Source organism: Pipra filicauda, unplaced genomic scaffold (assembly GCF_003945595.2).
Source record: "Pipra filicauda isolate LSUMZ 115617 unplaced genomic scaffold, ASM394559v2 scaffold1_size10287979_pilon, whole genome shotgun sequence".
NCBI lineage: Eukaryota > Metazoa > Chordata > Aves > Passeriformes > Pipridae > Pipra > Pipra filicauda.
This window is the reverse complement of record NW_024104310.1, coordinates 9,046,074-9,071,706: the sequence shown is the minus strand read 5'-3', so window position 1 is coordinate 9,071,706 and position 25,633 is coordinate 9,046,074. Positions and strand designations below refer to the sequence as shown.

Genomic DNA, 25,633 nt, shown 5'->3' with positions numbered 1-25,633 from the left:
TTATAGAAAGGGCATGAATGTTACATCAATTTACTTAACAATGAAACATTGAAACAGGTTGTAGGGTAGGGTTGACCTTACATAATACAGGGCCTTAAGTAAGATTTAGAGGCACAGCTTTGACTTCCACCTAGGCCTCAGATGAGGGAAATTATGTCTGCTCAGGGCCAACCTGCTTCAATTGCATATTTAACTTTTCAGCAAGCATATCTTTTCTTATGGAGTAGACTTTTATATACATATATATATATATATATATAATGCATTTCTTCTTTATAATTTTTTTCTTTATACATCTATGGAGAAACCCACAGCAAGCTGGCAATTACAATCAAGAGATAAATTTTTACATGGAGAGAATTTATTCCTTTCAAGCTTGTAGGAAAGTACACGTGTTTTTGTGATGTCTTTTCCCTCCACACCGTTTACTGAGATATTAACATAAGATTATTGTAAGTTATTAACTTTAGATTGTTTGAGGTTTTTCAGCATATTCAAATATATCTGTAACCTCAGCCCACACAGTTGTAAAAGAGAATGTGTATAACAGTACTGAATTATATATATGCATTAAACAAAGTTCTTCCTTCTTGAGATATACCTCATGTTTCCTAAAGCCCCACTGACAGATCAGTCATGTCTCAGGTAACTGTGCTCTTTGCAGCTGCTTTACAGTATTCTGCAGGAATGCTAGGGCAACAAACCAGATTTTTTCTGCACTATTTCAATGACTCTGAAGAGAAACATATTAGAAATATTATTCATATTAGAAATTTTCAACTGCTTAGGTGAATTCTTACAGATATTAAGTTATTTTTCATGTTTAAAAAGATTCTTTCAAATTTAAGAAATATTGATTTTTAAAACTAAAAAGAGAATTAGCAGTGGAGGATTACTTTACAGTGGCAAATACCTGTGAATTCCATACCTATTATAAGGTACAGCATGACTTCCCACAGTCTTCCCCAATGATTCATTTTGTATCTTTATTTCCCCAGAAAATACCAATCTGTGACTGCAATAAAGTACATCAACAGCTTTACATTACTCCATGATAGTGTTGCTATTAATGTTTTTTCACCTTCTAATGATGAAGAGAGACTTCCTGTAGTAAAAGCTGTGCATAAATCACAGAATGCTTTGGGCTGGAAGGGACATTAAAGACCATCCAGTTCCAACGACCCTGCCATGGGCAGGGACACCTTCCACTAGACCAGGTTGCTCAAAGTCCCATCCAACATGGCCTTGAACACTTCCAGGGATGGGGCAACCACAACTTCTCTGGGTAACCTGTTCCAGTGCCTCACCACATTCACAGTAAAGAATTTCTTCCTAATATTCAAATTAAACCTGCGCTTTTTCAGTGTAAAACCATTACCTGTTGTCCCACCACTACATGCTCTTGTCAAAAGTCCCTCTCCAGCTCTCTCATAGCTCCCTTAGGTACTGAAAGGATCTCTAAGGTCTCTCCAGGGCCTTCTGTTCTCCAAGATGAACAATCCCAACTCTCTCAGCCTGTCTGCACATGAGTGGTGTTCCAGACCCCTGATCACCCTGGTGGCCTCCTCTGGACTCACTCCACCAGTTACACATCTTTCTTGTCCTGAGGACCCCAGACCTGAACACAGTACTCCAAGTGGAGTCTCACACAATTCAGACTGCTGGAAACTACACCGCTGTTTTCCCAGGAAGCCAAAAAATACTGTAAAAATAGCCTTAATAAACGACAAGCAACTTTAATTAAAGAAAGAGTTTACAGCCCAATGCTTCTGCTGCCTGTAATAAAGCTGTTATCTGTAAGTCAGTTCCTGCAAACAAGTCCTTATAGAGCTAAGACTCAAATTTGCAGAATGATTGTATCATTCAGACTGATATTAATTCTGAAGAAAAATTGCGAGTTCTGAATTATTAAGGAAGACTGTCATTGAAGTTTTCATTGAACATCCATATCCTGAAGCCATATAAATGCCACAAAAAGCCACAGCACTTTGGCTTTGATTCAGTACAATTCTTAACCAGTCAATCAAGCTACCTCTGTATTTAAAGTTCAGCATGTGTACAGTGTTTCCTCCTATATCTGGCCTCAGATTCCAACTTCCCTTCATGAATCTGTGACTATCATGTTTCTAAAACAGAACTGAGGGTCATAAATTCCACAGAAAAGTACTTACAGACCTTGACAGAACCTGATTTGTCCATATAGAGGGAAAACTACTACAAACTAAACCAGGAATTCATAGTCCATTTGCTGTTCCAGGCCAATTCTCCAGGTGAATAGCTGGTGCCCTTGTTCATTATAAGTTTAAACACTTTCAAAGTAAATATTAAACTGCAAATAAAGGTTTTCTTGATAAAGACTAAAGACCTCTTTACACTGAGATTCCTGGAAAGCTACATGTAAATTTACTTTGTAGATGGATAAGTTATGCCACATTGCAAGGAATAGTCCCATATGGAATTAAAATGGCTTTAATTTAATTTAGCTTAATCCACTTCATGAGTAAAATAAACAAAATTAAATGAAGGCTACTTTAATTCTGAATGAAAGTTCTGTGTAGTTTAAATAGCCAACTGACAACTTTTTAGTTAATTCATAGAATCATAGGATGGCTTGGGTTGGAAGGGACCTTAAAGATCACCTAGTTCCAACCTCCCCGCCATGGGCAGACACTTTTCACTAGACCAGGTTGTTCAGAGCTCCTTGAACACTGCCAGGGATGGAGTATCAAAAAATTAGCCCTGATATAACACAGTTGGCTAGAACATGGTGCTACTAACACCCAGGTTGCAAGTTCAATCCCCATGTGGTCCATTCACTCAAGAGTTGGACTTGATGATCACTGTGTGTCACTTCCAACTCAGAATATTCTGTGAATACTTCTCAGAGGAACTCCAAGTAGACCTCCAAGTAGAAGAGCTCTGACAGAACTTACTTCTATTCCAAACAGAAGCAAGAAGAGGCAGGTGGTCCTGAATAAACGATCCCCCTCATTTGCAACACACTGATACGGGACAAGGTAGAAAACAGCAGTGCTGTGTTTTCAGCCTGGCTCCTGCATGGCTAATTGTGACCATACTTTAAGAAGATCCCATTCTCAAGGTACCTTTGGAGCAAGTCTCTGTATAGTTTTTTTACACACAGAATTCTACTGCAATCACTGGTTAGTGTCAAATAAATCCCCACGTGCTGACTGACAAGAAGGCGGCTGAGGTCTGTGGCCTACAAACAGGCTACAGATTCACAGGGGGAGGGGGGCAGGCACTGACCCAGCCCTGTGCTGAGCACACCCTCAGCCTTCCTCGTTCCCGGGACTGGCAGCGCTCAGCACCGCGGACAGTTCCCGCTCCCTCCGACAGGATTTTAGACCTCACCAAAGGCCCGTCCAAAGAAATGCCTTTGAATCTAAACCCAGGGGGTAAAGTAACACAGCATAGGTCCTTCTGGAAGTGCAGTATTCAGGTTGGGCTTTTCCAGGCCACTTGGAGGATTATTCTATTTCCAGAGAACCGGGCATTCAAATCTCATCAAGGTTTTTGGAAAACATCCGACTAAGTAGCAACTGTTATCCTTTAAAAAGGATGCTCATCCTTCAAAGCTCGACACTCAAAGCTCGCTTAAGTAATGAGTTGATTCTGTGATTCCAAATGTCCAGGTCTGAACAGACCCAGTTTTCTTCCTCACTTCTGTAACTAATGACTGATGAGGAATTCTGGCAGCATTCAGCCTGGATGTGGAAGCACCTTCCTGGTACGCCCTACTGTGAGTTAAATATACTCAGAATTAGGTGGTTTTACCCTAATTTCTAAAGGCATTGTGTGTGCATGCATGGGGAATACAAATACCACTTCTCCATAAAAAGAGTTGGCAAACCTGCTTTTGTACAGGAGCAGAGTGCTGACATCTTGGTGTAAGTGCTGAGCTGGACTTAAAAGGGACGAGAAGAGCACTAAAACAGTGCACAGAATCAGTACTTTTTTATAGCATCTGCCATCCAACGACCTCCAAATGCTTTTAAAGTTACTCCTCAGCAAGCTGTACAATACTCCCATGTGATAGACAAACATTAAGTTGCCCACTTTACAAATGGGTAAACACAGATACAACGAGATTCATTACAGTTTGCAGAAACAGAGAGGGGTTTTTTTGCGCAAAGTAGCCGCAAATCCCCAGCACAAATATGTTACAAAGGAGCAATATGCCTTATTCTTCAAAACAGGGTCATACTGTGTCAGCAGCAAGCTCCACACTGAACTGAAACAGCATCTCCCCTCAGTGCTGGTCCAGAATAACCGAGTCTCCAAACAGGCAAAACAGACACCCCCTCCACACTGGTTTGAAAGGTAAGCAGTCAGCTTCGATACACATGCAAAGGAGAAAAGACAGTGTTGTCAGCTCAGAGACAGACAGACAATGCAAACACAGGAGGACATCCTAAGACTAAAGAAGAGAAACAGAATAGAAAACCCTATATTGCCTTTGCTGTCTCACAAAATGGAGACCTAACATTAAATTTTTTCAGGTTTGTAAGTCTATAACACCTGTAGCAGCTGTTTTGGCACCAGTATTAATACTTCACCTTTAGACAGGTTTGAAAGATCAATATATTCTGAGTTTCCACCAGAGATAATTAAAAAACCAATCGAACAAAAAACCAAAACAAACAACCAACAAATCAAAGCAAAAACCACCCAAACCTTCAAATTAAGTGATTCTTTGATATAAACTGCCCAAATTACTGCCTGAAATTTAATGGCTTTAACTTTTAGCACTGAATAATAGCCACCTATACAACAATCTGATTGGGGAGCACAGATTCCATTTGTTATAATTAAAAATCTTGTTCAAGGTCTTTCGCTTCATTGGTCATTTGGCTGGAAAATGCAGAGTCATTTATGAAAGTGATAATCAGGGTCATTTATGGGATCACTCCACCCTACTCACAGCTCCACAAGTGTCTATTGTGCAGTGCCGGGGGAGCACAAGTGTAAAGGAAAAAAACCCTCCTTTGCAACAAAACCATCCTTTAGTCTACTTGTGTCAGTTTGCTAATAGCCATGAATTGTTGTCATCGCAAGAAGACTGCAGGTAGAATGGTTAGGAAGATGCAGTCCTTATGCACTGCACCTTTGAGATGAAGTATTGGTTCTGATTTAAAAAAAAAAGCCACATCACCTCATTTTCAATAGCAGTTGGCACCCGAACTCCACGACAGCTTTTGTGTACAGAAATATGTACCCATGTCACTAATAGCTAAATCCAGTGCTTTGGATTCAATATTTATCAATTGAATTTTGCAAAAACACATACCAAACTGCTCCTTGCCATGTAATGAGTGAAAATAACAGTAAGAAATAGGAACAACACAGTATAACATCCAAATTCTCTCCTGGTGAAGTTCAAAAGACTGTCTGCCTCTCACAGCACAATAAACCCATGACCTACATATACACTGTAATATTGTAAAGGTACAGAGAGATAAACCATGAGGAGGGCATGACTTTCATCCCACAATACACTTGTGATCACTGGAATAGCCTGAAGGAAGGAGAGAGTGGAAGCTAGATCTTCCACAATGGAGAGAAAAACAACAAGGTTAGGACTGCAATTAAAAACTTTGTTATTGACGCTTTCACAGAGTTATGTTAGACAATGATCCAAAAGCACGCAGTCCATGTAAGGAGTAACAACACTGCAAGAACTGAAACAGCATTTAAATGAATAATCCTTTGCAAATTAGCTCCAAAGAACTGATTGAGTCCTGCGTTTCAGCGCTTTTCTTCCTTTTTCTCTTACTTCCTTCTGAAAGAGCTCACATGACTTACAGTGTAAACTTTGAGAGGTCTGCTTTATGAAAAAATCAGTAACCTCCAAGCCAGGTTTTGTGCATAACTCTTTTTTGGGTCAGTTGGCCCCATTCTTGTAGCTGCTGTCCACCCTGGGACACTGGGATCTCTCACCACAAATACACCCCACTGGCCAGGCAAATCTGCTATGGAATAAGGATTACCCTAAGTGATAGCATTTCTCTAGGAGTTATTTGTCTAAAGCCAACACATACATCTCAGCAGATTTAGCAAGATAAACAAGGACAGAATAAACTGTATTTAGAACAAATGAACAGAGCTGGGACTGTGATCAAGGGCAAGTTTAAAGTCAGTTGGGGTATGAGAGTAGCTTTGGTAGATCTATCTAAGCAGGTCTGGGATGATACTGGAATAGTCATGGGAACAGGGTGCTCAGAGCAGCTGCCTGACCCACATTCACTGTCAGTGGCTGAGTACTTAAAACCAGGATGAAGAGTGCCTTTATGTGCTGCAGTTTCACCTTGGGTGTCATTTCCTTCTCTGTGCTCGTCCTGAAAGACACAACTTTGTGTCACGATATGCATGGAGAGCCAAAATCTAAATGGGTGGAACTAATACCAGAGTGAATACTCCAGGTGGGGTTTGGATGCCATATCCAGCTAGGCACGTTGGAAAGCTCTGTCCATTTGGAGACCCGAGAGCGGTCTGCTTGAAAGTGGCCCATGGTGCATGGCAAGGGCTCCAGGGATGCCTGCAGTGCTCATCGTGCACTTGGTAATGACTGCCTTTGAAAGTACGTTTTTTAAAGGAATATTCATAGTTGCAAAGGAGCTATCATATTCTTATTGTAAAAGCTGTAATGACTCTCTGGGGCCTCAACACAGAGCAAGCTACACACCCCCCCATTACAGATCTCAAACAGCAGCTCTCTTTCTGAGGAAGACAGAGAAAAAATAAGTTTCTATCCTGTAGACTGTGGTAGATTAAGTCCTGTTCACTTTATCTCTACAAACAACCTGAAAGGAGTCAAATCAGGCTTCAAATACCATGTTGAATATTAAAGGAGTTGTGCATGGGAACTGTGGTCTTGCATAAGCAAAGGATGAGTTAAGAACAGACTAATAGCTTGTGTCTAAATACACTTTTTTCAGTCCGTTCAATTTAAAATACATTTTTAATGGTATTGACAGGCTGTAGATGGATGGAAAAATTATGTGCTAAAAAGCAAAAGTGAGGTGAGAAAAGGAAATTAAATCTCCATTTAGCAGAAAAATTATTTCAATAATTGTTTTCCTTCCAAAGCAGACGAAAACAAGGACTGTTGAAACTCCCCAGTAAACAAAATTTCAGTTCCCATCAATCAATCTATCTCATTTTATTAAAACTGAAATAATTAATTTTCTCTGTATTATTTAGATAACATAAAAGCAAACAACCATCAAGGATTACATTTCAAAGTTTTTTCCAGATATCAGACTTTGACAGAGTACTTAAATTCCTCTTTTTCTAGACACGACATTGTCAAAACCATGATGTTCTTATATGAGGTTAATGGTGCAAACACAGAAAGAAATATCTTATCTGAAAATTGTATACTAGACTCCACTATCTGTCAGAATTTTCTAATCAACTGAAATATTATCAATTTATTAATATGTAGGATATTGCCTGATCCAGTAAAAAAAGTTAATTGCTGTGCACTATCTATGACAAATACTGCTAAGATTCATAATAAAACCCTGATTCAGCCACAAACATGGACATGAATAGAAGACATTATCCACAGTTTTTCTCAGTAATTTAGCATAAACCTGTTCTACAAGTGCAGCCTAAGAGGTTGCAAAGGAGCTATCACATTCTTATTGTAAAAGCTGTGATGACTTGCACAGATTTACATGTTCCTATCATCCCTTTTTCTAAATGTCATATCTTCAATAAATCAATGACACTTGTATCATTTCATGTAATGTTAATTATATACAAGCATTTAAACTTAGAAGAATAAGACACAATTTATATACTAAACAAATACAGACGGATAGTACGGGAGCTTGAAATACCACAGTCAAAACTTAGAAAAAAAGGGAATGGAAGAAATTATCGCCCCTATTTTACAAATGGGGAATGGAGGTAAAGACCGGTGAGAAGCTCCAGGCAGGACATGTTACCACAGCAGGAGGTGGTAGAGCTGCCGTGCAGCAACACAGATATCCTGTGCATGGCAGCATTATGAGATTTGTCCAAGGTCGCACAGGAAATCATTATCAAACTCCCTCTAAATTAAAAATTGTGGCATGCCAATCCAAGCATATTCACTGCAGAACAGTGCTTCTCCTCAGAAACCATGAGACATGCCAAAGTCTGCATGAAGATAAGCTGAGGATACCCCGTGGCCCCTGCTCAGCACAGGTTCCTGTGATCAAATATCTCACTCACTCAACCCCATGCAAAGGCCCTACACTTCCACAAATCACAGCTGTCTTGCCCATCCTGGAGCCTCCAATAGTCAGGAAACCTTTAAAGCCATTTGAGGCCATGCAGTTCCAGCTGGCAAATAAAGTTGGGAATAGTGGAATGCTACCACACTCTGCAATCACAGTGGACATCAAGGGTAACATATACAGTGAGAAGGAAACTGTGTAGACTATGGGGCTCAAGTGACACATTCATATAAAAGATTTACTGTTCAGATTAACATGCTGAATTTTGATCAGACACTTTGCATTTCATTACCATAGGTTAGTCCGCACTCTCGTTTACAGTCAAATCTCTAGACTTACTTTTCTCCCCATTGCAGGACACATTTGCATTAACAGCTTCTTAAGTTGCTCCATATCATAACAATATGGCACGGGCTTTTCAGTCAGATAATGTGACACACACTTCCACTCCAGCACAGCATGTGCAGATCCCAGTCTGTCCTTGTTATAGCTAATTCTTAGTGCCTTTCTTCTCATCATAAAGTTGTTTCTCCATAGAATCATTGATATATTTTTTGCCTCTCCTCACACCTTCAGCATACATTCCTACTGCTTCCAAACAAAATCTGTAACAAACAATATCACTGTTTAGGACTTTCATTAACATCAATTTGCTCTGCCTCACACTCTCCTGTCCTCTCACAGATGCATGCACTTCATTTTACTGATGTTGCAGAATCCCAAATGGACTTTCTTGCTGATGGTGCTTTGTCCCACCTCATATCACAAGCTGTCTTCCTGCATCTCCTCTTCACCCTTGTTGATTTTACTCTCATGACTTAGAGCATTTACAACCAGCCTTTCCAAAACTAGTGCCCTATTTACCCATAGAAATGATCCAGCTTGGTTGGTCTCCCTTTGGAAGGACTCTGTCTAAGAATGGAAAAGTAGTAAAGCTGAAATGCAAGTCAATTAATAAAGAACTAAAGGATAATTAATGTTAGTCTATACAGACTTCTGGAAAATAGGTCTCGCCAAACAAACCTGATTTCATTTCTTGATGGAATTACAGATTTGATTGATAAAGGTAATAGCATAGACATAATAGACTCAGACATTTGAAAATGTGCTTGGCTTCATTATTTGAACACATTCCATCATTGGACCCTGACAGTGCCCAGCCACTCTGCTATCATCTTTTCCAGTCACATCTTTCACTGGCACAGACGCCTTCACATGGATGGGGAGGTCAGGAGATGCGACCTTCCCCCATTCCCATATGGTGTGAGACCTGCCACAGCACACAGATCCTTGTTGTTAGCAAGCAGCAAATGAAAGACATCGATCCCTGAGCATGTGTGAAATTAATGTAAAAGGCCCCAATATAGCACCTTAAGGAAAAAGATGGTATTTATTAAAAAAATTTGAATGTACTGGTTTTATCCACTCACACTCATTCTCCCTTAGAGCTCATCTATCATACTGTCATGTGCACCAAGATGTGTGTTCAGGTAGTCTGGCTGAGATGATTTCCGTGTGTCAGAGCAGATAAGGAACATCAACTTTTAAGTTCTCATCAAAACACTCATTTTTTCTTCACTGGTAGTGACAAGTTAGTTTTTTGGCAGCTCTTTAATACTTTTCATGAGTCAACAGTCGAGAATAGGTGGTCTTTTGCTTCCAAATCTTGCCTACTTAGGCATTCCTAAATATTAGCAAGGTTGAAGCTCATTGTCTGATTTCATTTGCATGGAATATGTCTGAAAAAATGCACATTTGTTCAGCTGTTGTAGCTCCCTATTGGCATAACAGGAGAAGGAATTGTGCTCACACACATAATGTGCCAGTATCTTGTGGCTTTTTAGTGTCCTTAGAAAGTGGAGTCTTGTGCTGGAGAAAAGCCTGTACTGTGGCTTTTATCAGAGCCCAGGCCTTCTGGGCTTGACAGCACAGCACATTCCTCAGTTTTATTGCTGGGAACAATGTTCTTTATTATCAGTACATGACATTCTTCTCACACTTATTTCACTAGTTTTTCCAGTGTTTACGGAAACATATTTGCATCTGTATTTCATTCATACCAATATTAATATTTCTGCTACAAGTCTCAACATGTTTAGTTACAAGAGAGGAAAACCAGTTTACTACGAGAACCTCCGAAAGGAGAAAGCACAAGATACAGAATCTAGGAGCACAGATGTGCCAACCTGACACATTTACAAGGCACAAGAGAAATAAATGAATTCACTTTTCAAATACTAAATGAGTTTACTGCGCTCAGCTTGTGTGATCCAATGGACTCTCCTAGCCTCAAGCACAATTTCTCCAGCGCACACCAATAACAAAGACACTGTGCTATGGTTACTTTGGAGAGGTGGGAACTAGACTTTGTATCCTCCAGTCCAACACTTCCTATGCATCTCAAGTTCTTGTTGTGCCTGTGCATGAATTCATCACCTGCAGCATTCTTTGACATCCAGACTCTGCCCACGAGTGGAGACTGCATGTGTCCTGACTACAGATCTAACTCACTTGTTATTTCACTCCAGGAACCAGGACTTGAGCATCTGTGTTTCACACGTGGCAATTCACCTTCAAGTTGCTTTCCCTGCAAAAATCACAGTTCACAAAGGCAGCCCACTCCAGAGCCTGCCCTACAGGCACAGTGCACACTTAGGACACATCTCTTTTCCCTCCAACTCTGCTCCAGCCCTGGCTCAGAAGGCCTTGCAGTCTCAACCCCCGCATGCAGCACAGAGGTGTTCACACGTCACAGGACAAAAGCATCTTTCAGGGCTGAATCCTGCCCTTTGAGCTGAAAAAAAAACCCCATGCAAATTATTTCAATTCTAGTAACAATGAAGTCATTTGGTGACAAGGGAGGTTCCTGACAAAAGATGTGAAACGTGGACTCAGTCACCTCCAGAGCGTGCTTGAGCAGTGTGGTCACAAGTTGGTTCATGGCAATTACTCCTGCAGTTCCAACTACAGCACCCACACCTTAGCAAACAAGCAAGGGATGTTCACAACCAGCAATAACTATCAATTTAGGACAGATTCATACTGTGACTGAAGATTGAAATCTTCCCCTTAACCCAATGCAAACTGCCCAAAGCCTTCTGGTCTTTCCATTGCTCTGCCTTTCTGTGGTCACATCTATTCATAGTATGTTTTCCTTATTACAGCAGGAAGCAGGGAGCTCAGGAAAGCCCTATGGCCATTTGTCACCCTTCTGCAGATTAACCCCTTTTGTCTCAATATTTTCTGTGATGTCACTGTTGATATGCAATGTTTCACAAGGGTATAACTCCTTAAAAATTTAAGAGGTCAAATTAAAAACAAAAAACGAACAAAGACAAAAACAAACAAACAAAAAAAACAAACAAAAAACCCAAACAAAACAAAAAACACAAAAAACACACCCAAAAAACAACAACAACAACAAAAAAAAACACCAACCAACCAACCAAACCAAACCAAAAAAACCACCAAAACAACCCCCAAACCTGAAAGTGGAAATTAAATACTAAGGAACTCTCCAGAAACCAGATATTCAAATGTAATAGAATGGTATAAATGGGGAAACTAGAGGAACTTCAGAGGGAACCAAGGCAGCCTCTCACTGAAAATACTGCAAAGCTACATTTTGTGCCACTGAGTCCATCTAAAATGATCATACTTCTCATCTATTTAATCTCTCCCTAAAAGTGTGTGATTTACTTCTCATTTTAACCCATCAAAAGACCTAAATGGTATATATGATGCTCACTGCTACATTTTTGCACTTTGGCAAGTTGCTTCTAGGCATTCTGTGGGGTCATTTTCCTTTCTTCATTTGGTAAATAATAGCCTCCTTATTTCTACAATGGGACTTCATCTCATCTTGCTTGCTTTATTGAATTGATGAATAGACCACCTCTGACTTCACGTAATTTTGCCTTTCTTGCAAGATTTTGGAGTATCAAGGATTTTTTTTTTCCTGTACTGAATTAGAATTCTTTTGACTTCAATTTTTTATTGTAGATGCAGGTATGATGGACTCTGACTAATATTGCAAAGAAACCTGTAAGTACATTATATTTTACGAAAAAATATCTGCAATTTATACTTACAGCCAGCTTCACGTCTTAAACACTCCAAATCACATCCAGGTGAGGTTTAGGGACAAATACATGCATAATTCATGAAAGCACAGCCATTATTGGTATCTCTATAGAATAAATAGTCCTTGGTAGACACTGTGCATTTGAAGGATGCACCATAGTCATGCTAGCAATATAGAGCCAAATTTATATTTATGGTGTACTCTCAATCCATTCAATTGTTTCCATTTGAACACACTGGTGAAATACAGTGCAATATTCTCTTTCAGTTACCAGCACAAGATACACAACTTGAAGCAGAGCTCCCAATAGCTGGAGAGCACAGAAGAGCTGATGACTGCACAGAGTCCACTAGGGAACTTGTTATGCCAATCTAATTAACCTGGAAAATGCTCAGCTAGCACCATGCTCTGGGCTCGCACACAGATGGAAAATGGGCTGTTCAACTATTGTGTGTGCAAGGCAGGCTTCTCATAACTCCCAAGTCAGCAGAAACATTTAAGCATATGCTTACCATTAATGTTAAACAGGTGCTTAAGTACGCTGCTGAACAGGGAACATAACAAGAAGCACGCCTCTGGAGTACGTGATTTTTGCTTTAATTGCTATTGCATAGGATTTATTTGCTACCCTTAGATATTGCCAACAGCCTTCTTTCCCTACCAAGACTGCAATTCTGTTAAAATCTGACTAGGAAAATAATGAGAGATGCTCTCTTTATAAAAAAACAAGGTGCATCTGTAAAATCCAAGATACTGGAACAAAAAAAGGAGATAAGTAAATCTTACTTTTAAAATTTCTGGAATCTTCTACAGAGATTTTTATTCCTACAAGAATGTCCAAATCCAACCAAATAGGACCTCTCTTAACAAAGGTTTTAACACATTACAAATTTAGATGTACATGGTTAATTCAAATGAAATAAAATGCACGGAGAATAACATAAAATTAACAGAGAATAAAACATGAATTTCTCTTCCCTGAGAAAACCTCTCAAATAGTGAGATCAGGAATGGCTCAGTCATACTGATAGAAACTACAACTAATGTCTAAATTACTGCTCTACCTACAGTATTTTATGTATCCTTCCTGTAAATCACAGATGCAGTTTTTAACAGAGCCACAATCCTGCATTACAATCACTCGCTTTACAAACTAGATCTTCATAAGAGGTACTTTCAGCCCCCTCACAGCCAGATGAGAAGGCATTATTACAAGCATATTTTTCGCATCCTCATAATTAGGCACAAGAAAAGAGCAATACAAGCTTATTTCTAGGTTACTTTGGTTATATCAAATGCTGCAGAAGAACTACTCAGTATTTACAGAAAACATGGCAAGTTATCATTTCAATTTTTCTCCATGTTTTTAATAATTTCAGTCCCAAATGATAAACAAATAAAAATGTTTCATTTTCAGCATGTTTTCCAGATGATGATCATCAGTGAAAACAAACATAAACAAAAGTGCAGGCATGCAGAATGCTCTGTGATACTGCTGATGGAGGGGGTGATGGGGTTCTCCATGGGGGACAACTTCTAAAAAGAGATGAACTAAAAGAGATGAACTAAAAGATCCAGAGCACTTCTCTTAACCACCTCACTCTCCTTTTCTTCTGCTTGCTTTTTTACCATGCCCATTACCTCCTTTTTTTTTTTTTCCTGTCAACTGCAGTATTTCACTGTTTGCTATCCTTTAAAAACTACTGAAAATCCCCAGTGACACGGAACATTGTGGGGTTATGTATTGAGAGTCAGGTCTGAAGGCACCTGAGCCTCAGACAAAATTCTTACTCATTTCAGCAGGCGTAGTAAACCCGTTAAGTTTGGCAAAAGTTTTGCTTGAGTAAGTGCTGAATAATGACTACAGAATGAGGCTATGCAGTGTGTGACTGGAATTCATGCCAAGTCTGTCTCTACACATGCCTGAGTTGACAAAAATCTTCTGGCCAGTATTTCCCTGTAACTTGAGAGGGATTTTCCACAGCATTGACCACTCTGCTTGCCATCCTGGGCATGCAACATTCACCACCACAGCTCAGCCCACTGTCTTAAGGTTGGTTTTCTCACACCTGCTTTGACTGGAAACTTGGGTGCATCTCAAGATAACCTCAAAAGTCATTATTCCATAGTACATAGAGATGAGATGGTAGAAATACTTCATATTTGGCAATATAATCAGTTAACAGTGAGTCACACCATGAAAGAAGCCTTTTCACAAACAAAATCCTAAACTGGTCGCTGGATGTACACTGAGTTTGCAATTCTTTTACTGTGCCTTGTAACCTTGCAGCTTGGGAAACATCTATTTACAATTGAGGGTTGGACTCAGATTCAGTTACACATGTAATAATTCTCCCCTCCCCAGTCAAGATATCACAGGCAATTCCATTGCTTCTGTTCCCACCCTTCACTTCTATAGCAATGAAGAGGATATTGCTGGAACCCACAGGGAAAATTTTTGTGCTTGGAAATCACCTGCAAGACACACACTTCCCAGTGCACAGCCTAAACAGGTGCTCCAGGAATTTTCAGGATCTCACCAATACCTACACAGGTGCAGAAAAACAGTTTTTGCAAACGCAGTGTTTTGACATAATCTTGGTAATCCACTTCAAGGGCAATCAGGACATTACAAATGCCAACTTTGCTTGCTACAAGGCAAGCTCTGCTTGCTACAGCGTCCTTAAAAGCATAGAAAATCCACGCAATCCACAGGTGAATGCATGCTACAGCTGGGTCACTGTTATCAGTGTATTGTAAGCATTCAGGCTCTAATGGTTTAGTGGTATTTTTTTTTTATTCTCAACTGCAGCCTTTTCAAAAGGACTGAATAGTATGAGAACCTGCTAAATGCAATGCTCCATTGGGAAGGAATGCCAAGCTTACTAAGTGACAGCATTATGCATTAGTGGATTACATGAGATTTAGAGTACATAAAACAATTTAATAAATGGGCTTTGCTTGTTAATCTCACGTGAGCCACTGTACAGACAGCACACATGCAAACACAGACCTAGAAGAATAAATCCATGTATTGCACTTGTGATGGCATTAAACTACTTGGACAAAATAATTTTAAAGCCAGGGGTGCATTATAATGTTCTGGGGCAGCTCTGTATACATAGAAACCACAGGCCAAGAGATTTCTGATACAAGATGGCATCTTTTGCTGATATGGAGCTCCTCTCTTGCTACAGCTGGACTGTGGTGCTGGGAGACCGAACCTACTTCTGCACAAGTATGCTGGGACTTAGAAAGAGCAAAGCTCCAAATATGGAGCTCATTTTTCTTCACAAGCCACTGCAGATGCAGTGGACAAACCCTGGACAGATGTGCAGAGTAGTTCTTGTCTCATGTAACAGCAGAGGCCTGATGGGGTGCTTAGTGTCATTTGAGATGCTCTGGAATATCTATGACTATGTTTAGGCAACAGATAGACTGTCTGCAGGGCAGACATCTATGGTACAGCTTGTACCCCATACTTCCTTAAGTCAATGGAGAGAAATTGGCATTTAAGAGTGCAGGTACTGTGGCCCATCTTACACATCTACGTGAAGATGGGATGAATCATGCTCCAGACTCCACTGACTAAATTATAAAGAGAGACCAGGCTGACTAACTGAGATATAAACGTCTATAATGGAGAAGCCAGTGTTTAGTCAGAAGAATCCTATCCCCATCTTGTTCTAATGAAGAACTACTGTACTCCCACGGAGACTGCTCCAGCAGTTCATCACCTTCACTGTAAAAACTGGGCACTTTATCTTCTAGTTTGAAATTCTCTGACTCCAACTTCCAGCTTTGAATCTTCTTCTGCTTCTGTCAGCTCCATTAAAGAGGATGTTGCTTCTGGAGGTTCTGTACCAACCAGAGGTGTTTTTAGGCATGATTCTCTATTGCCTTCCCCTTTATATAGTCAGTCAGGCCAATACTAAGAGTGCAAAGCTCTGCCAAGAAATGAGACCTCTGAGATATACAAGACTGACACTTGGAACTGACAGCACTTGAAAGACTCATTCCACAGCACAGAGAGAGAAACCCTCCTCATCAAATAAAGCTTCAGGTAATCAACACGCCTACAAACTTAAATTTTAGGCATTTATCTTTAGAAAGAACAAGTAAATCCAGACTTCATCGATGAATAAACGTAACCTCTCAAATGCAAATGAGTGCAATGCTGTCTCCCCAATTGCACAGACAGCTCTGCGGCTCTGTTGCTGCTCAGGGCTCTACTGCTACCCACTCAGCTGTCATCCAGTAAAATCATAACAGTCCCTTCCAATTCTCCTCTTTTACTATTTGGGAAAGCAGAGAAAATATTCAGAGAGAGAAGGAGGGAATAGACTATCCTGTGAACAGTCAGACAACTCAGAGGAGGAAGGGAGAAATTAACACAAAGTGTACCTTTTTCCTTGTAAGCAAGAGGAACCAGAGAAGCTGCTGAGCAATACTGAAGAAAAAGATGCAGGTGTAAGCAGCACCATCAGATTCGTGATTTTGAACCTTTCTAAAGGTGAGATTTAAAGTTAGACCACAAGCTCCCCTTCAATCTCCCACTGCTGTGGAAAGAGCAATGTGGAGTGCTTCACATGGCTCCCAAAATTATTCTGAGATGGCCTGGCACCATGTATTTCCTGAAACTTTAGTGAATCCTTCATAATTCCAATACACCTTGGGCAGGCTTTGCACTTCGCTATCCCCTAAGTAAAAATATATCTAAAAGAATAAGTTACATGGACGACATTAGGATCCTATCGAGCTTGTGGAGCTCTCTGCCATCCCACTTTAAATGTGCAAAGACTCTTAATTTCCATCAACTATCAACACGACATCAGAACAGTCTCAGCATATCTTACAGCTTTTCCACAGTGCAGCAACTCCAGTACCTCCTATGGATTGTATGCCTGCTACACATATTATTCTAACAGAGGGGAACCCTTGTTCCCCTTTATGCCTGACCCAGAAAAGATACCACACTGTTACAGTCCTCAAAACACAACTTGCCTTTCAATAAGCAGCAGCAGCAGCTCCAATAATTTTCTGCCACAATTCTTGCCGTAGGATTAGCAACTGAATTCCTGTCTGGCTTTAAACTTCAGCTGAAGTCATGATAGCTCATTTGGGAACTGCTACCATAGCCCCCTTGCTTTCAGCTCTGGAGGTCCTTATGTTTCAGCAGAGGTAGTAGACAGCTGATAAATAGCACACAAAGGCTGGGCTGCATTTTGCTTCTAAGTCAAGCTGAATATAAAACAGAGGGAAGGCTAAAGTAGCAGGGAGCTGCACTGGATCAGAAACTCCACCCCATATTTCAGTGTGGGAGCTTCAAGAAAGACATGCAGCTTCTTTAGCCCATGGTAGGACAACTGCATTCTTGGCTCAGCAGCACTTCACCATGTTTCAATGCAATGTGATTAACACTGCAAGAAACAAACCTGTAGGTAAAACATGGCAAATATTTTGGGGGAAATTGCAATGCAACATCAATGTCTTATGTGTTATAATATGAATTTATTGCTCATGAGAGGCACCATAAATAAAAAATGGGCAGGGGCAAGGCTGGATTTTCTAGTTGGCTGCACCAGTGTGTCTCCAGGAAGAGCACTTCAAGGACGATAGAGTAGCTTAGCCTTCATGCCATTTGTACTCTTGAGGTCCCTGAGGCCTCAGAGGTGTTAGCAGACTTTCTAGGGGATAAGACTTGCCACTGGGCTTATTTTTATTTGGGTATTTTATATGCATACCCAAACTGCAGCTATCAGAGTTGGAATTTAAATGGTCAAACTAAACTTCTAAATATCCAGCTTCTTCTACAAGTCTTCTCAATGAACCCTGTGTAATGAAATGTTGTCTCTTTTGCTCTATTCATACATTATTCATCAGAGTAAAACAGAAAAGTGACACATCCACTACGGTTTCTCTCAGTAGTTGCCAAACATTAAAGCAACTGCTGGTTAGACGGAAATTCAGAACAAGAGTTTCACAGCAACATCCTTCTGACAAAGACAGCTACAGCAGAGTGCTCATTCCTTTTGCTGACCATTAAATGTGCCAAAATAGTAGGATGCTCACATCCAGAACATTAAGTTTGCCTTCAAGACCCCTATGCACTCTCACCAAGCCCATTGTTTTCACTCCCCTAATTGTCTACCATCAAAGGCAGTAGCTCCTTATTACCTCTGTTGCAGCTGTACCTCTAACAAATTGGGATTTGCATGGGTCTGTGTAAGAAAAGAATCTAGTACTACTGTAGAGGCCCTCTTCTAAACAGCTCTTTTGGATGCATTTGCTTGTAAATCCATTAAAAACAAAAAAAAGAAAAGCCCATGTGACATGATAGATCAATCCCTGGGAAGACACAGGAAAGAGAATTAAACAAGTTGGTACTATTGTCCTTGACCTGACGACTGAATGTGTAAGGGAAAAGACTGGAATATTTTAATGAAATAAATTATATACCCATACTTTAAGTTAGGATCAAATGCAAGTGCATTAAATTTGCCTCCAAAAGTGATAAACCTTTATCTGCACACCCTACTGTTGCACTTTAACTTGAAAAGGCTGGAAAACTTAAGGGTGCATCAGTTCTTACTAGAAGAAACCACTGTGTATTAATCACTCCCTACAGCATTTAAGTAGAATTAAGAAAAAACGCACTGTAAGAGCCCGAGCTATTTCTCTAAGTTACATTCCCCTGGCTCAAATGATGAATGGGAAATACAGTAGTAAAATAAAAATAGGCACCTTTCCAGGTAAATCTTGTTGTTTTAAAACAAACAAAACAAAAAAATCCCTGGTGAAATACTGCCACAAGGATAAAAACATTTATCTCAGTGTCACAAAAATGGCTTCATTTTTTACTGGTCTAATTAGGTAATAAAGAAATCACAGGTATGATAGCTCCATGACCTATTGTTGCACCTAAAAAGGGTCCACTGCATGGCCAGGGACCAGTGTGTCAGTATTATCGCTCGCTGTCACATCTTAAGAATGATATAGCTCAATTTAACAAAGATTTTTAAAGCTAAGAAAAATCAATACATAGTTAGAAGCTTGTCAAGATTCTAAACAACAGCAAAACTGCCAGAAAACAAACAAACAAAAAAAGAAAATCATGGTGGGCCTTGAATTTTCAATGACTTTTCAAATTCTGCTAAGGCAATTAATGCAGTGCACACTGTAATGCATCTCCTGGGATTCCACATACCTCAACTCTGTATTGCCAATGACTGCCAGGTATGTGAGGAAAGACATTCACAGCATTAGGTGTTAACATGAGTAGTTCAGTATTCTAATTTCAATTGTAACAAAAGTGATAAATAAGCAAAAATACTATTTTTTAAACAACTGCTTAAGGAAAAGGGTAAAGAAAGTACTAGACTTAACCTGCTGGAATTTCCATCGAAACTGTACCTGAAATTTCAGGATTAGGTCCACTAAATACTATCTTGAAGAAATATAAAATCTATCCAAATATCTTAAAGCTCAGACATTCATCTAAACTTAATTCTTGCTTAAATAAACTGCAGATACAGTTGCAACCACAGACCAGATTAACACAGAAACCAGGTGTGTGTGTGTTTTAAGTGGACCATAAAAACACAGGCATTAATTAAAGAAATCACCTGTACCAAATAAACAGGTTCCTTGCCTCTAAATTTGATTCACAGTGCCTCAAATATGAGTTCTCCAAAGGCAAACCTTGCCTTCAGGTCCAGGGAGGCTGCCCCAAGTGACAGTAAGAAATAACTGTGACTTGGCAGCCTGAGGGGCCAGATTCTGCTCCTGTCTGAGTCAGGAGCAAAAACTATTGTCTCTGGCTGCAGGTTTGACTTTTGGGCAGCCCCTGCTGCACAGCCCTGGGTGCAGATCCATCAGCCAGCCCTTGCTCATCTCGCAGAGGTGTGGATGTGCGGATCCATCTTGCCACGCTCGGAAGCACTAGCCAGAAATCCCAGCAGAAGCTCTAGCCCTGTGTTGAGTAGCAGTGGGGGAATCCCTGCCTGCTCATCCTTCCCTGACTTCAGAGACCAGCAAGGGAAATGTGTGAGAGGTTTTTATTAATTCTGTGACATTGTGTATGTAAATTAGGTTCCCCCTGCACTTAAATCCAACAATGTCTTCTCAGGTGGTTAATTATTTTTTCTTACTGATAGAGAACAACCTAATCGAAGGCTATAAAGACCTCTAGGATCAGTAGCTTAAGCAAATAATAGTCTAAATTTTCCCATGTTAAAAAAGTTCCAGCACCAGATATTTCCCAAGTATTTAAAAAGCACAATAAAAGGAGCACGATGCAATCACACAGGCTGTGCAATTCTCCTGGAAAAAACGTTTGCAGAAGTTCCTGTTCAGTTCCCTTAGTTGAATTCACAGGTCACATAGCATTGCACCTTCCTCTTAAACACTACTGTTGGAAAAAGCAGTATTATTGGAGTTGGAAAAGAAGGCACTTTCTTAAAAAGCCAGCAAAGCATTTTACTACAGAACTTAATTAAAGGATGGAGAATACTTTGGCTGCCTCTTGAACACGTCAACACAAGGCACGAGAGAAGCAAACACTACCTCTGTATTAAATATTAACATTTCCCCTCACGGGGAGGCAAAAGTCAGATAAGAGAGCTCTGCTTGATGGGAGGGAGGGGACGGGAGACCAACAGGTACCCTTTACAAGCTTCAGGATATTTCAAATAAGTTGGCTTTAAAGCAGAGAGACCTGAAGCTTCTCCCACCCTGCGGTGCATCCCCGCCCCACCGCAGGGAGCTGCCTCCCGGCTGCGGAGCCGCCGCATGCGGGACCCCGCACACCCCCAGCCCCGCCGCCCCCAGCGGGTCAACTAGCAGGCAAAACACACCAATATTCCCATCAGCACAAGATGGCAACCATCACTTCTTCCGGCGGAGCAGCTGGATGCTTTTATTTTTTTCCTTAAGGGAGGAGGGGGATTATTTTAAGGGCATTCCTAGTAGGTATTTTAAAAAATTGGCATGGAGGCAAATGTTTCCACTAGTAATACCGGAGGAAAAGGCGAGGTAAACCAGACACACACACACACACACAGAGACACACTCAGCTCACGCACACACATCGTGGTCATCAACTTGGCGAAGTTGGCCGTGCCGAGCGCGGTGCCCCAGCGCCGCCGAGCCCCGCGCCCCCCGCCCGCGCTGCGCCCCCGCTCCTCTGACAAAGGGGGACGCCCCGGCACCCCCGCAGCACCCGCGACCCCCTTCAGAGGGGGGACAGACACTAAACAGGGCACAGACACCACGCAAAGACGACCCTCGCCTGCCTCCCCTTCCAGCTCAGCCCCAGCAGCGGGGGCTCCGCACCGACCGTCAGCGGGGTCTGGCGGCGCCGAGACGAGCAGGGAGCCCCGACACTTACTTACAGTCACTGGAGGCGCCAGCAGCAGCCACTTACCATCATGTTTCCTTGCATTTTAGCCGTCTGAAACATTGCCTTTTCCTTCATTTTTGCCGTGTGTGTGCGTGCGTGTGCTGTTCCCCGAGAGTTACTTAATCCAGCGGCTGGATCACTTTAGTGAAGAACTGGCGTGTACTTACGATGGCTCTTTTTGGTGTGGAGTGGAGGGGACTACGAGCAGCGGAGAGGGAGGGTGCCTGCTTTCTATTTTTTTTTTTTCCTTCCCCACCCTGTCAAATATATTTCTCCTTTTGCCCCAAAAGAAAAAGAAAAAAAAAAAGGCAATAAAAATAAACCAGCCCCTGTCAGAGGGGAGGGGAGGCGGGAGCAGCGGGGACACCCGGCTCTGTCACCACCCTGATCCAGCTTTTGCCCTGCGGGAGCCGCTGGGGCGGGGTGGGCAGGAGGGAGCCGCACACACGCCCCCCGCCCCGGCCATGCCCGGCCGCCGCCCCGGGCCCGGGAGGTCCCGCCGAGCCGAGCCCACCCCGGAGACCAGTTGCAGGAAGAAAAGGAGGGCGGGGGGCAACAAATAAAAAGGAGGGAGCTGGAGTGGGCGGAGGGGCGGTCGCCCCCTCCCCGTGCCCGGCTCGCCGCTCTCCCGGGGGTGGGGGGCACACGCTTTTCACAACAGGAGCCGGGGAGGGTGTGGGGAGAGGAGCCGCCTCTCCGGCGTTAACTGTTCACCGGCTGAGCCGGCGCGGCCCCGGCCAGGCCACGGCTGGTGCAGGGAGGGTGGGGAATAGAGCGGAGCTGCCGCGGGGAGGGGGGAATGCACGGCGCGTTTCCATGGCTGCGCCCTTGCCCGCCCGCCCGCAGACCCCCGGACCCACCGCTCACTCTGCCCGGGGATCCCCGGACCCACCGCCCTCTCTGCCCGCATCCCCCTGGACCCACCGCTCCCTCTGCCCGCAGACCCCCCGGACCCGCCGCTCCCCTCCCACTCTCTTCCCTTAGGATGCGCGAGCCGCTGTCGGGGGGATGGGGCGCTTCCAGGAACCTGCCCCAACGCCAGGGTTTGGGATCCGGGGCATGAACGAGCAGGGGGATGCCGGAGCTCGCCTCCTGCACGGGGAAATGCAAAGCCAAGGGCATCGCCCGCGTCGGGCTGCGGCTGAACTGGCCGTGGCCTCTGCGCCTTTCCAGCGGCGCCCACGCTGGTGCGAGGTTTCCCACCGCTGTCAGCTGCAGTCCCTCAGGTGAGCTGCCCCACAGGTGGCTGGAGCAGCCGTTGGAAGACGGTCCTATCCTGCTGCCCCTGTGAGAACATTGTTCCTCCTCTCCTTGGTGCAGTTTTCCAGGGACACAACCTTGCCACCCATCCCAAACGTTTACACCTCGGGCTGCACACATGAAAAAAAATCCTTGCAGAATGTGGTCTCTTTGTCTCTCCCTGATGCACCAGAAGTCATTACCTTTCCAGGAGAATTAGGTTCCCATCGATTTCATTTGGCATGAACAGAGTTTCTTTGGATGTTGCTCACTCAAAAGGAGAGAACAAACTGAGAAGTGATTTGCTTAATATTTGAGAAGGGAAACCAAGAAGAAAAAGCAGAAACTCTTCTCGTCATCCAAGGTTTAACAAAGCCAATGGCTAGACAAAAGCGCTCTCTCTTTTTTCAGCAGAGGAACTGCAGATCTGTCCATGGGTCCTTTTGTTGTGCCCATCTGTAGCACCTCAGACTCTAGTCCTTCACAGCTTGCAGCATCTTCACTTCATAGGTAACACTTCACTAGAAAGTTCACTAGAAATAGGACATAACATCTGCAATCCCACAGTGTTGCTCACACTCCTTTTCTTTAAGCCGCCCAGTTGTTGAAAGATATTCAAATACAAAATGTTACCCAAGACATTGAGCAAGTATCTTGAAAATGATGGTAATGGGGAAGTGAGACCCCAAGACACTCTTGGGAAATGCCAATGGCAGGTGATGCTGGTACCTCTGAGGATTACCTATGGGTTTGTTTTACAAAAATGTCACCTCTCGCTTGCAGGTCTTGATTGTTTTCTCCCTGCTTTGTTTGGGAATTGCTTATACCCCATACAGTGGTGCATCTTGAGCAGGAAGTGCTTCGTTATGTTCTTCAAACTCTGCTCTCTTGATTTCTTTACTTCAGTTTTGCTGTTTTCTCAGGTAGTTCCTGTTGCATCTCAGTATTTAACTCCTAGGTGTTTTAATTATGTATGAATGCAAAATATATATCTGCTTGACTGTTAGTCATCCCATTTGCCTTCTGCATTACTTTATACACCAATAGAATTACTTACCATACACTAAACTCTGGCAGCTTTGTCATAATGCAGTTATTCTGTCTCTTATTTTTATTTAAGTTATGTGCCATTGGCATAAAAGTAGTAATTACCTTGATTAAAACAGCTTTGTTTAAAGTTGAGATTACTGGCAAAACGCTTAGTTTCATCATTGACAGCATCCAGGGATTTTTTGGTTATTAAACACCAACCAGGGTCCATTTGGCCAGAATTTGTACATTACTGTGTTTCTACTTCTCCCATGAAGTTTGCTCCTATAATCCTGAGATTTCATGAGAAATAGGAAGCAAAAGTCAGTGTTCTGCAGTGTTGTGCAAAATGGCATTGGTGATGTTGCAGCAAAAATAGCAAACACATTATGAGAGAGAAATTCTTATTTACGGCTTTAAATTCTTAATTTCTGACTCATCTGACGCTTTCAGAAAAGATGTAGTGAACAGTTTATCGCTGAAAAGTTTTATGGCCAGAGTCCACCCTTGGAAGTTTCCAAAAGCTGAGTGGATAAAGCCCTGGTCATCCTGGTCTGGTCTCAGATGTCACCCTGCTCTGAGCAGGGGTTGGACTAGAGACCTCCTGATGCCTCTCCCAGCCTACATCACCCCATGCCCAGTAAGATCAAAGCACTCATAACAAAGTGACCCTTTTCATTACAGATCAAAATGTCTGTTTAAGAAATTACTGTTGTGTCACTTCCCAAGATGATTCCAAAACTTCATCCCTCATATTCCCAAAGACTTTGGGTTCTGCCGCTCATGACCTGGGATGACAACTTTCACTTCTGAACTGTTTTTGCTTGGCTGATGGAACAGCTAAGACTTGGTCTAAGATTTTGAAAGGTGACACTAAGCTGTGCTGCAGATTCGTGCCCCAGGCTGTGGCCAGATGATTCCATTGCAAACAGTCAATGAAACTGTCCTTCAGGGTTGGGACATTTAAGACAGGCACAAGTGATATTACCACATTACTCCCTCAAGTACATTGACCCCACTGGAGTCTCCCTCATCTAGCACTCAAACAACTGTTGAGCTTTTCTTCTGGATGGATGTTCTCCATGTCATTTTAATGGAAATTCACTAGAGCTGAAACAAATACTTACTCTCGCTGAACAAGGAATTAACTTTTTTATGATTAGGAAGTGAAATGGTGAATGCAGAAAGATGATCTGAAATTTCTTCCACATTTTTGTAGGGAACGGTTTTTGACTTTCTTTGAATGCTGTGAAAGGACCCCAATCACCCTGGGACCCAAGAAAGTAGTATGATTTAAGTAGCTAAAAAGCTTCTGTGTTTAAGACCAAAGATCTGGCCCAGGAAACCTCAATAAAACATGAAAATGTTTCTTCATCATATCAGGCTTTTCCTCAGAGGGAAATCGGGAAAATTCGTTACTTCTGCATTCACTCATTCATTCTCAGTGCACCTCCTTTGTCAGTAGAGTTACTTTTGATATAAGTGAGTGAAAGTTCAGTCCAGACTCAACTGCATCTTAACAGCAAGATCTGAAGTGAAACCCCTGTGTAAGAAAGGGATTTTCTGCAATCTGTCCATTTGTATCCGAGGTGCATAACAGGAGGAAAACCCTGGGAAATCAGAAAGGTTTGATTT

At 42.1% G+C, this 25,633-nt stretch overlaps 1 protein-coding gene across 2 annotated transcripts in view; it reads right to left on the bottom strand.

The window, feature by feature from the left end:
* Positions 1–25,633, bottom strand: part of DPP6 (dipeptidyl peptidase like 6) — a 547,732-nt gene that overhangs the window by 465,799 nt on the left and 56,300 nt on the right. The window contains exon 1 of one of the 2 annotated variants that reach the window (XM_027727819.2): positions 21,755–22,012. The exons of the other annotated variant lie outside the window; for it this stretch is intronic. Coding sequence (XP_027583620.1) covers positions 21,755–21,805 — 51 coding nt within the window. The 5' untranslated portion in view covers positions 21,806–22,012. Of the gene's footprint in view, positions 1–21,754; positions 22,013–25,633 lie in introns of those variants that run through there. 2 annotated transcript variants of the gene reach the window in all.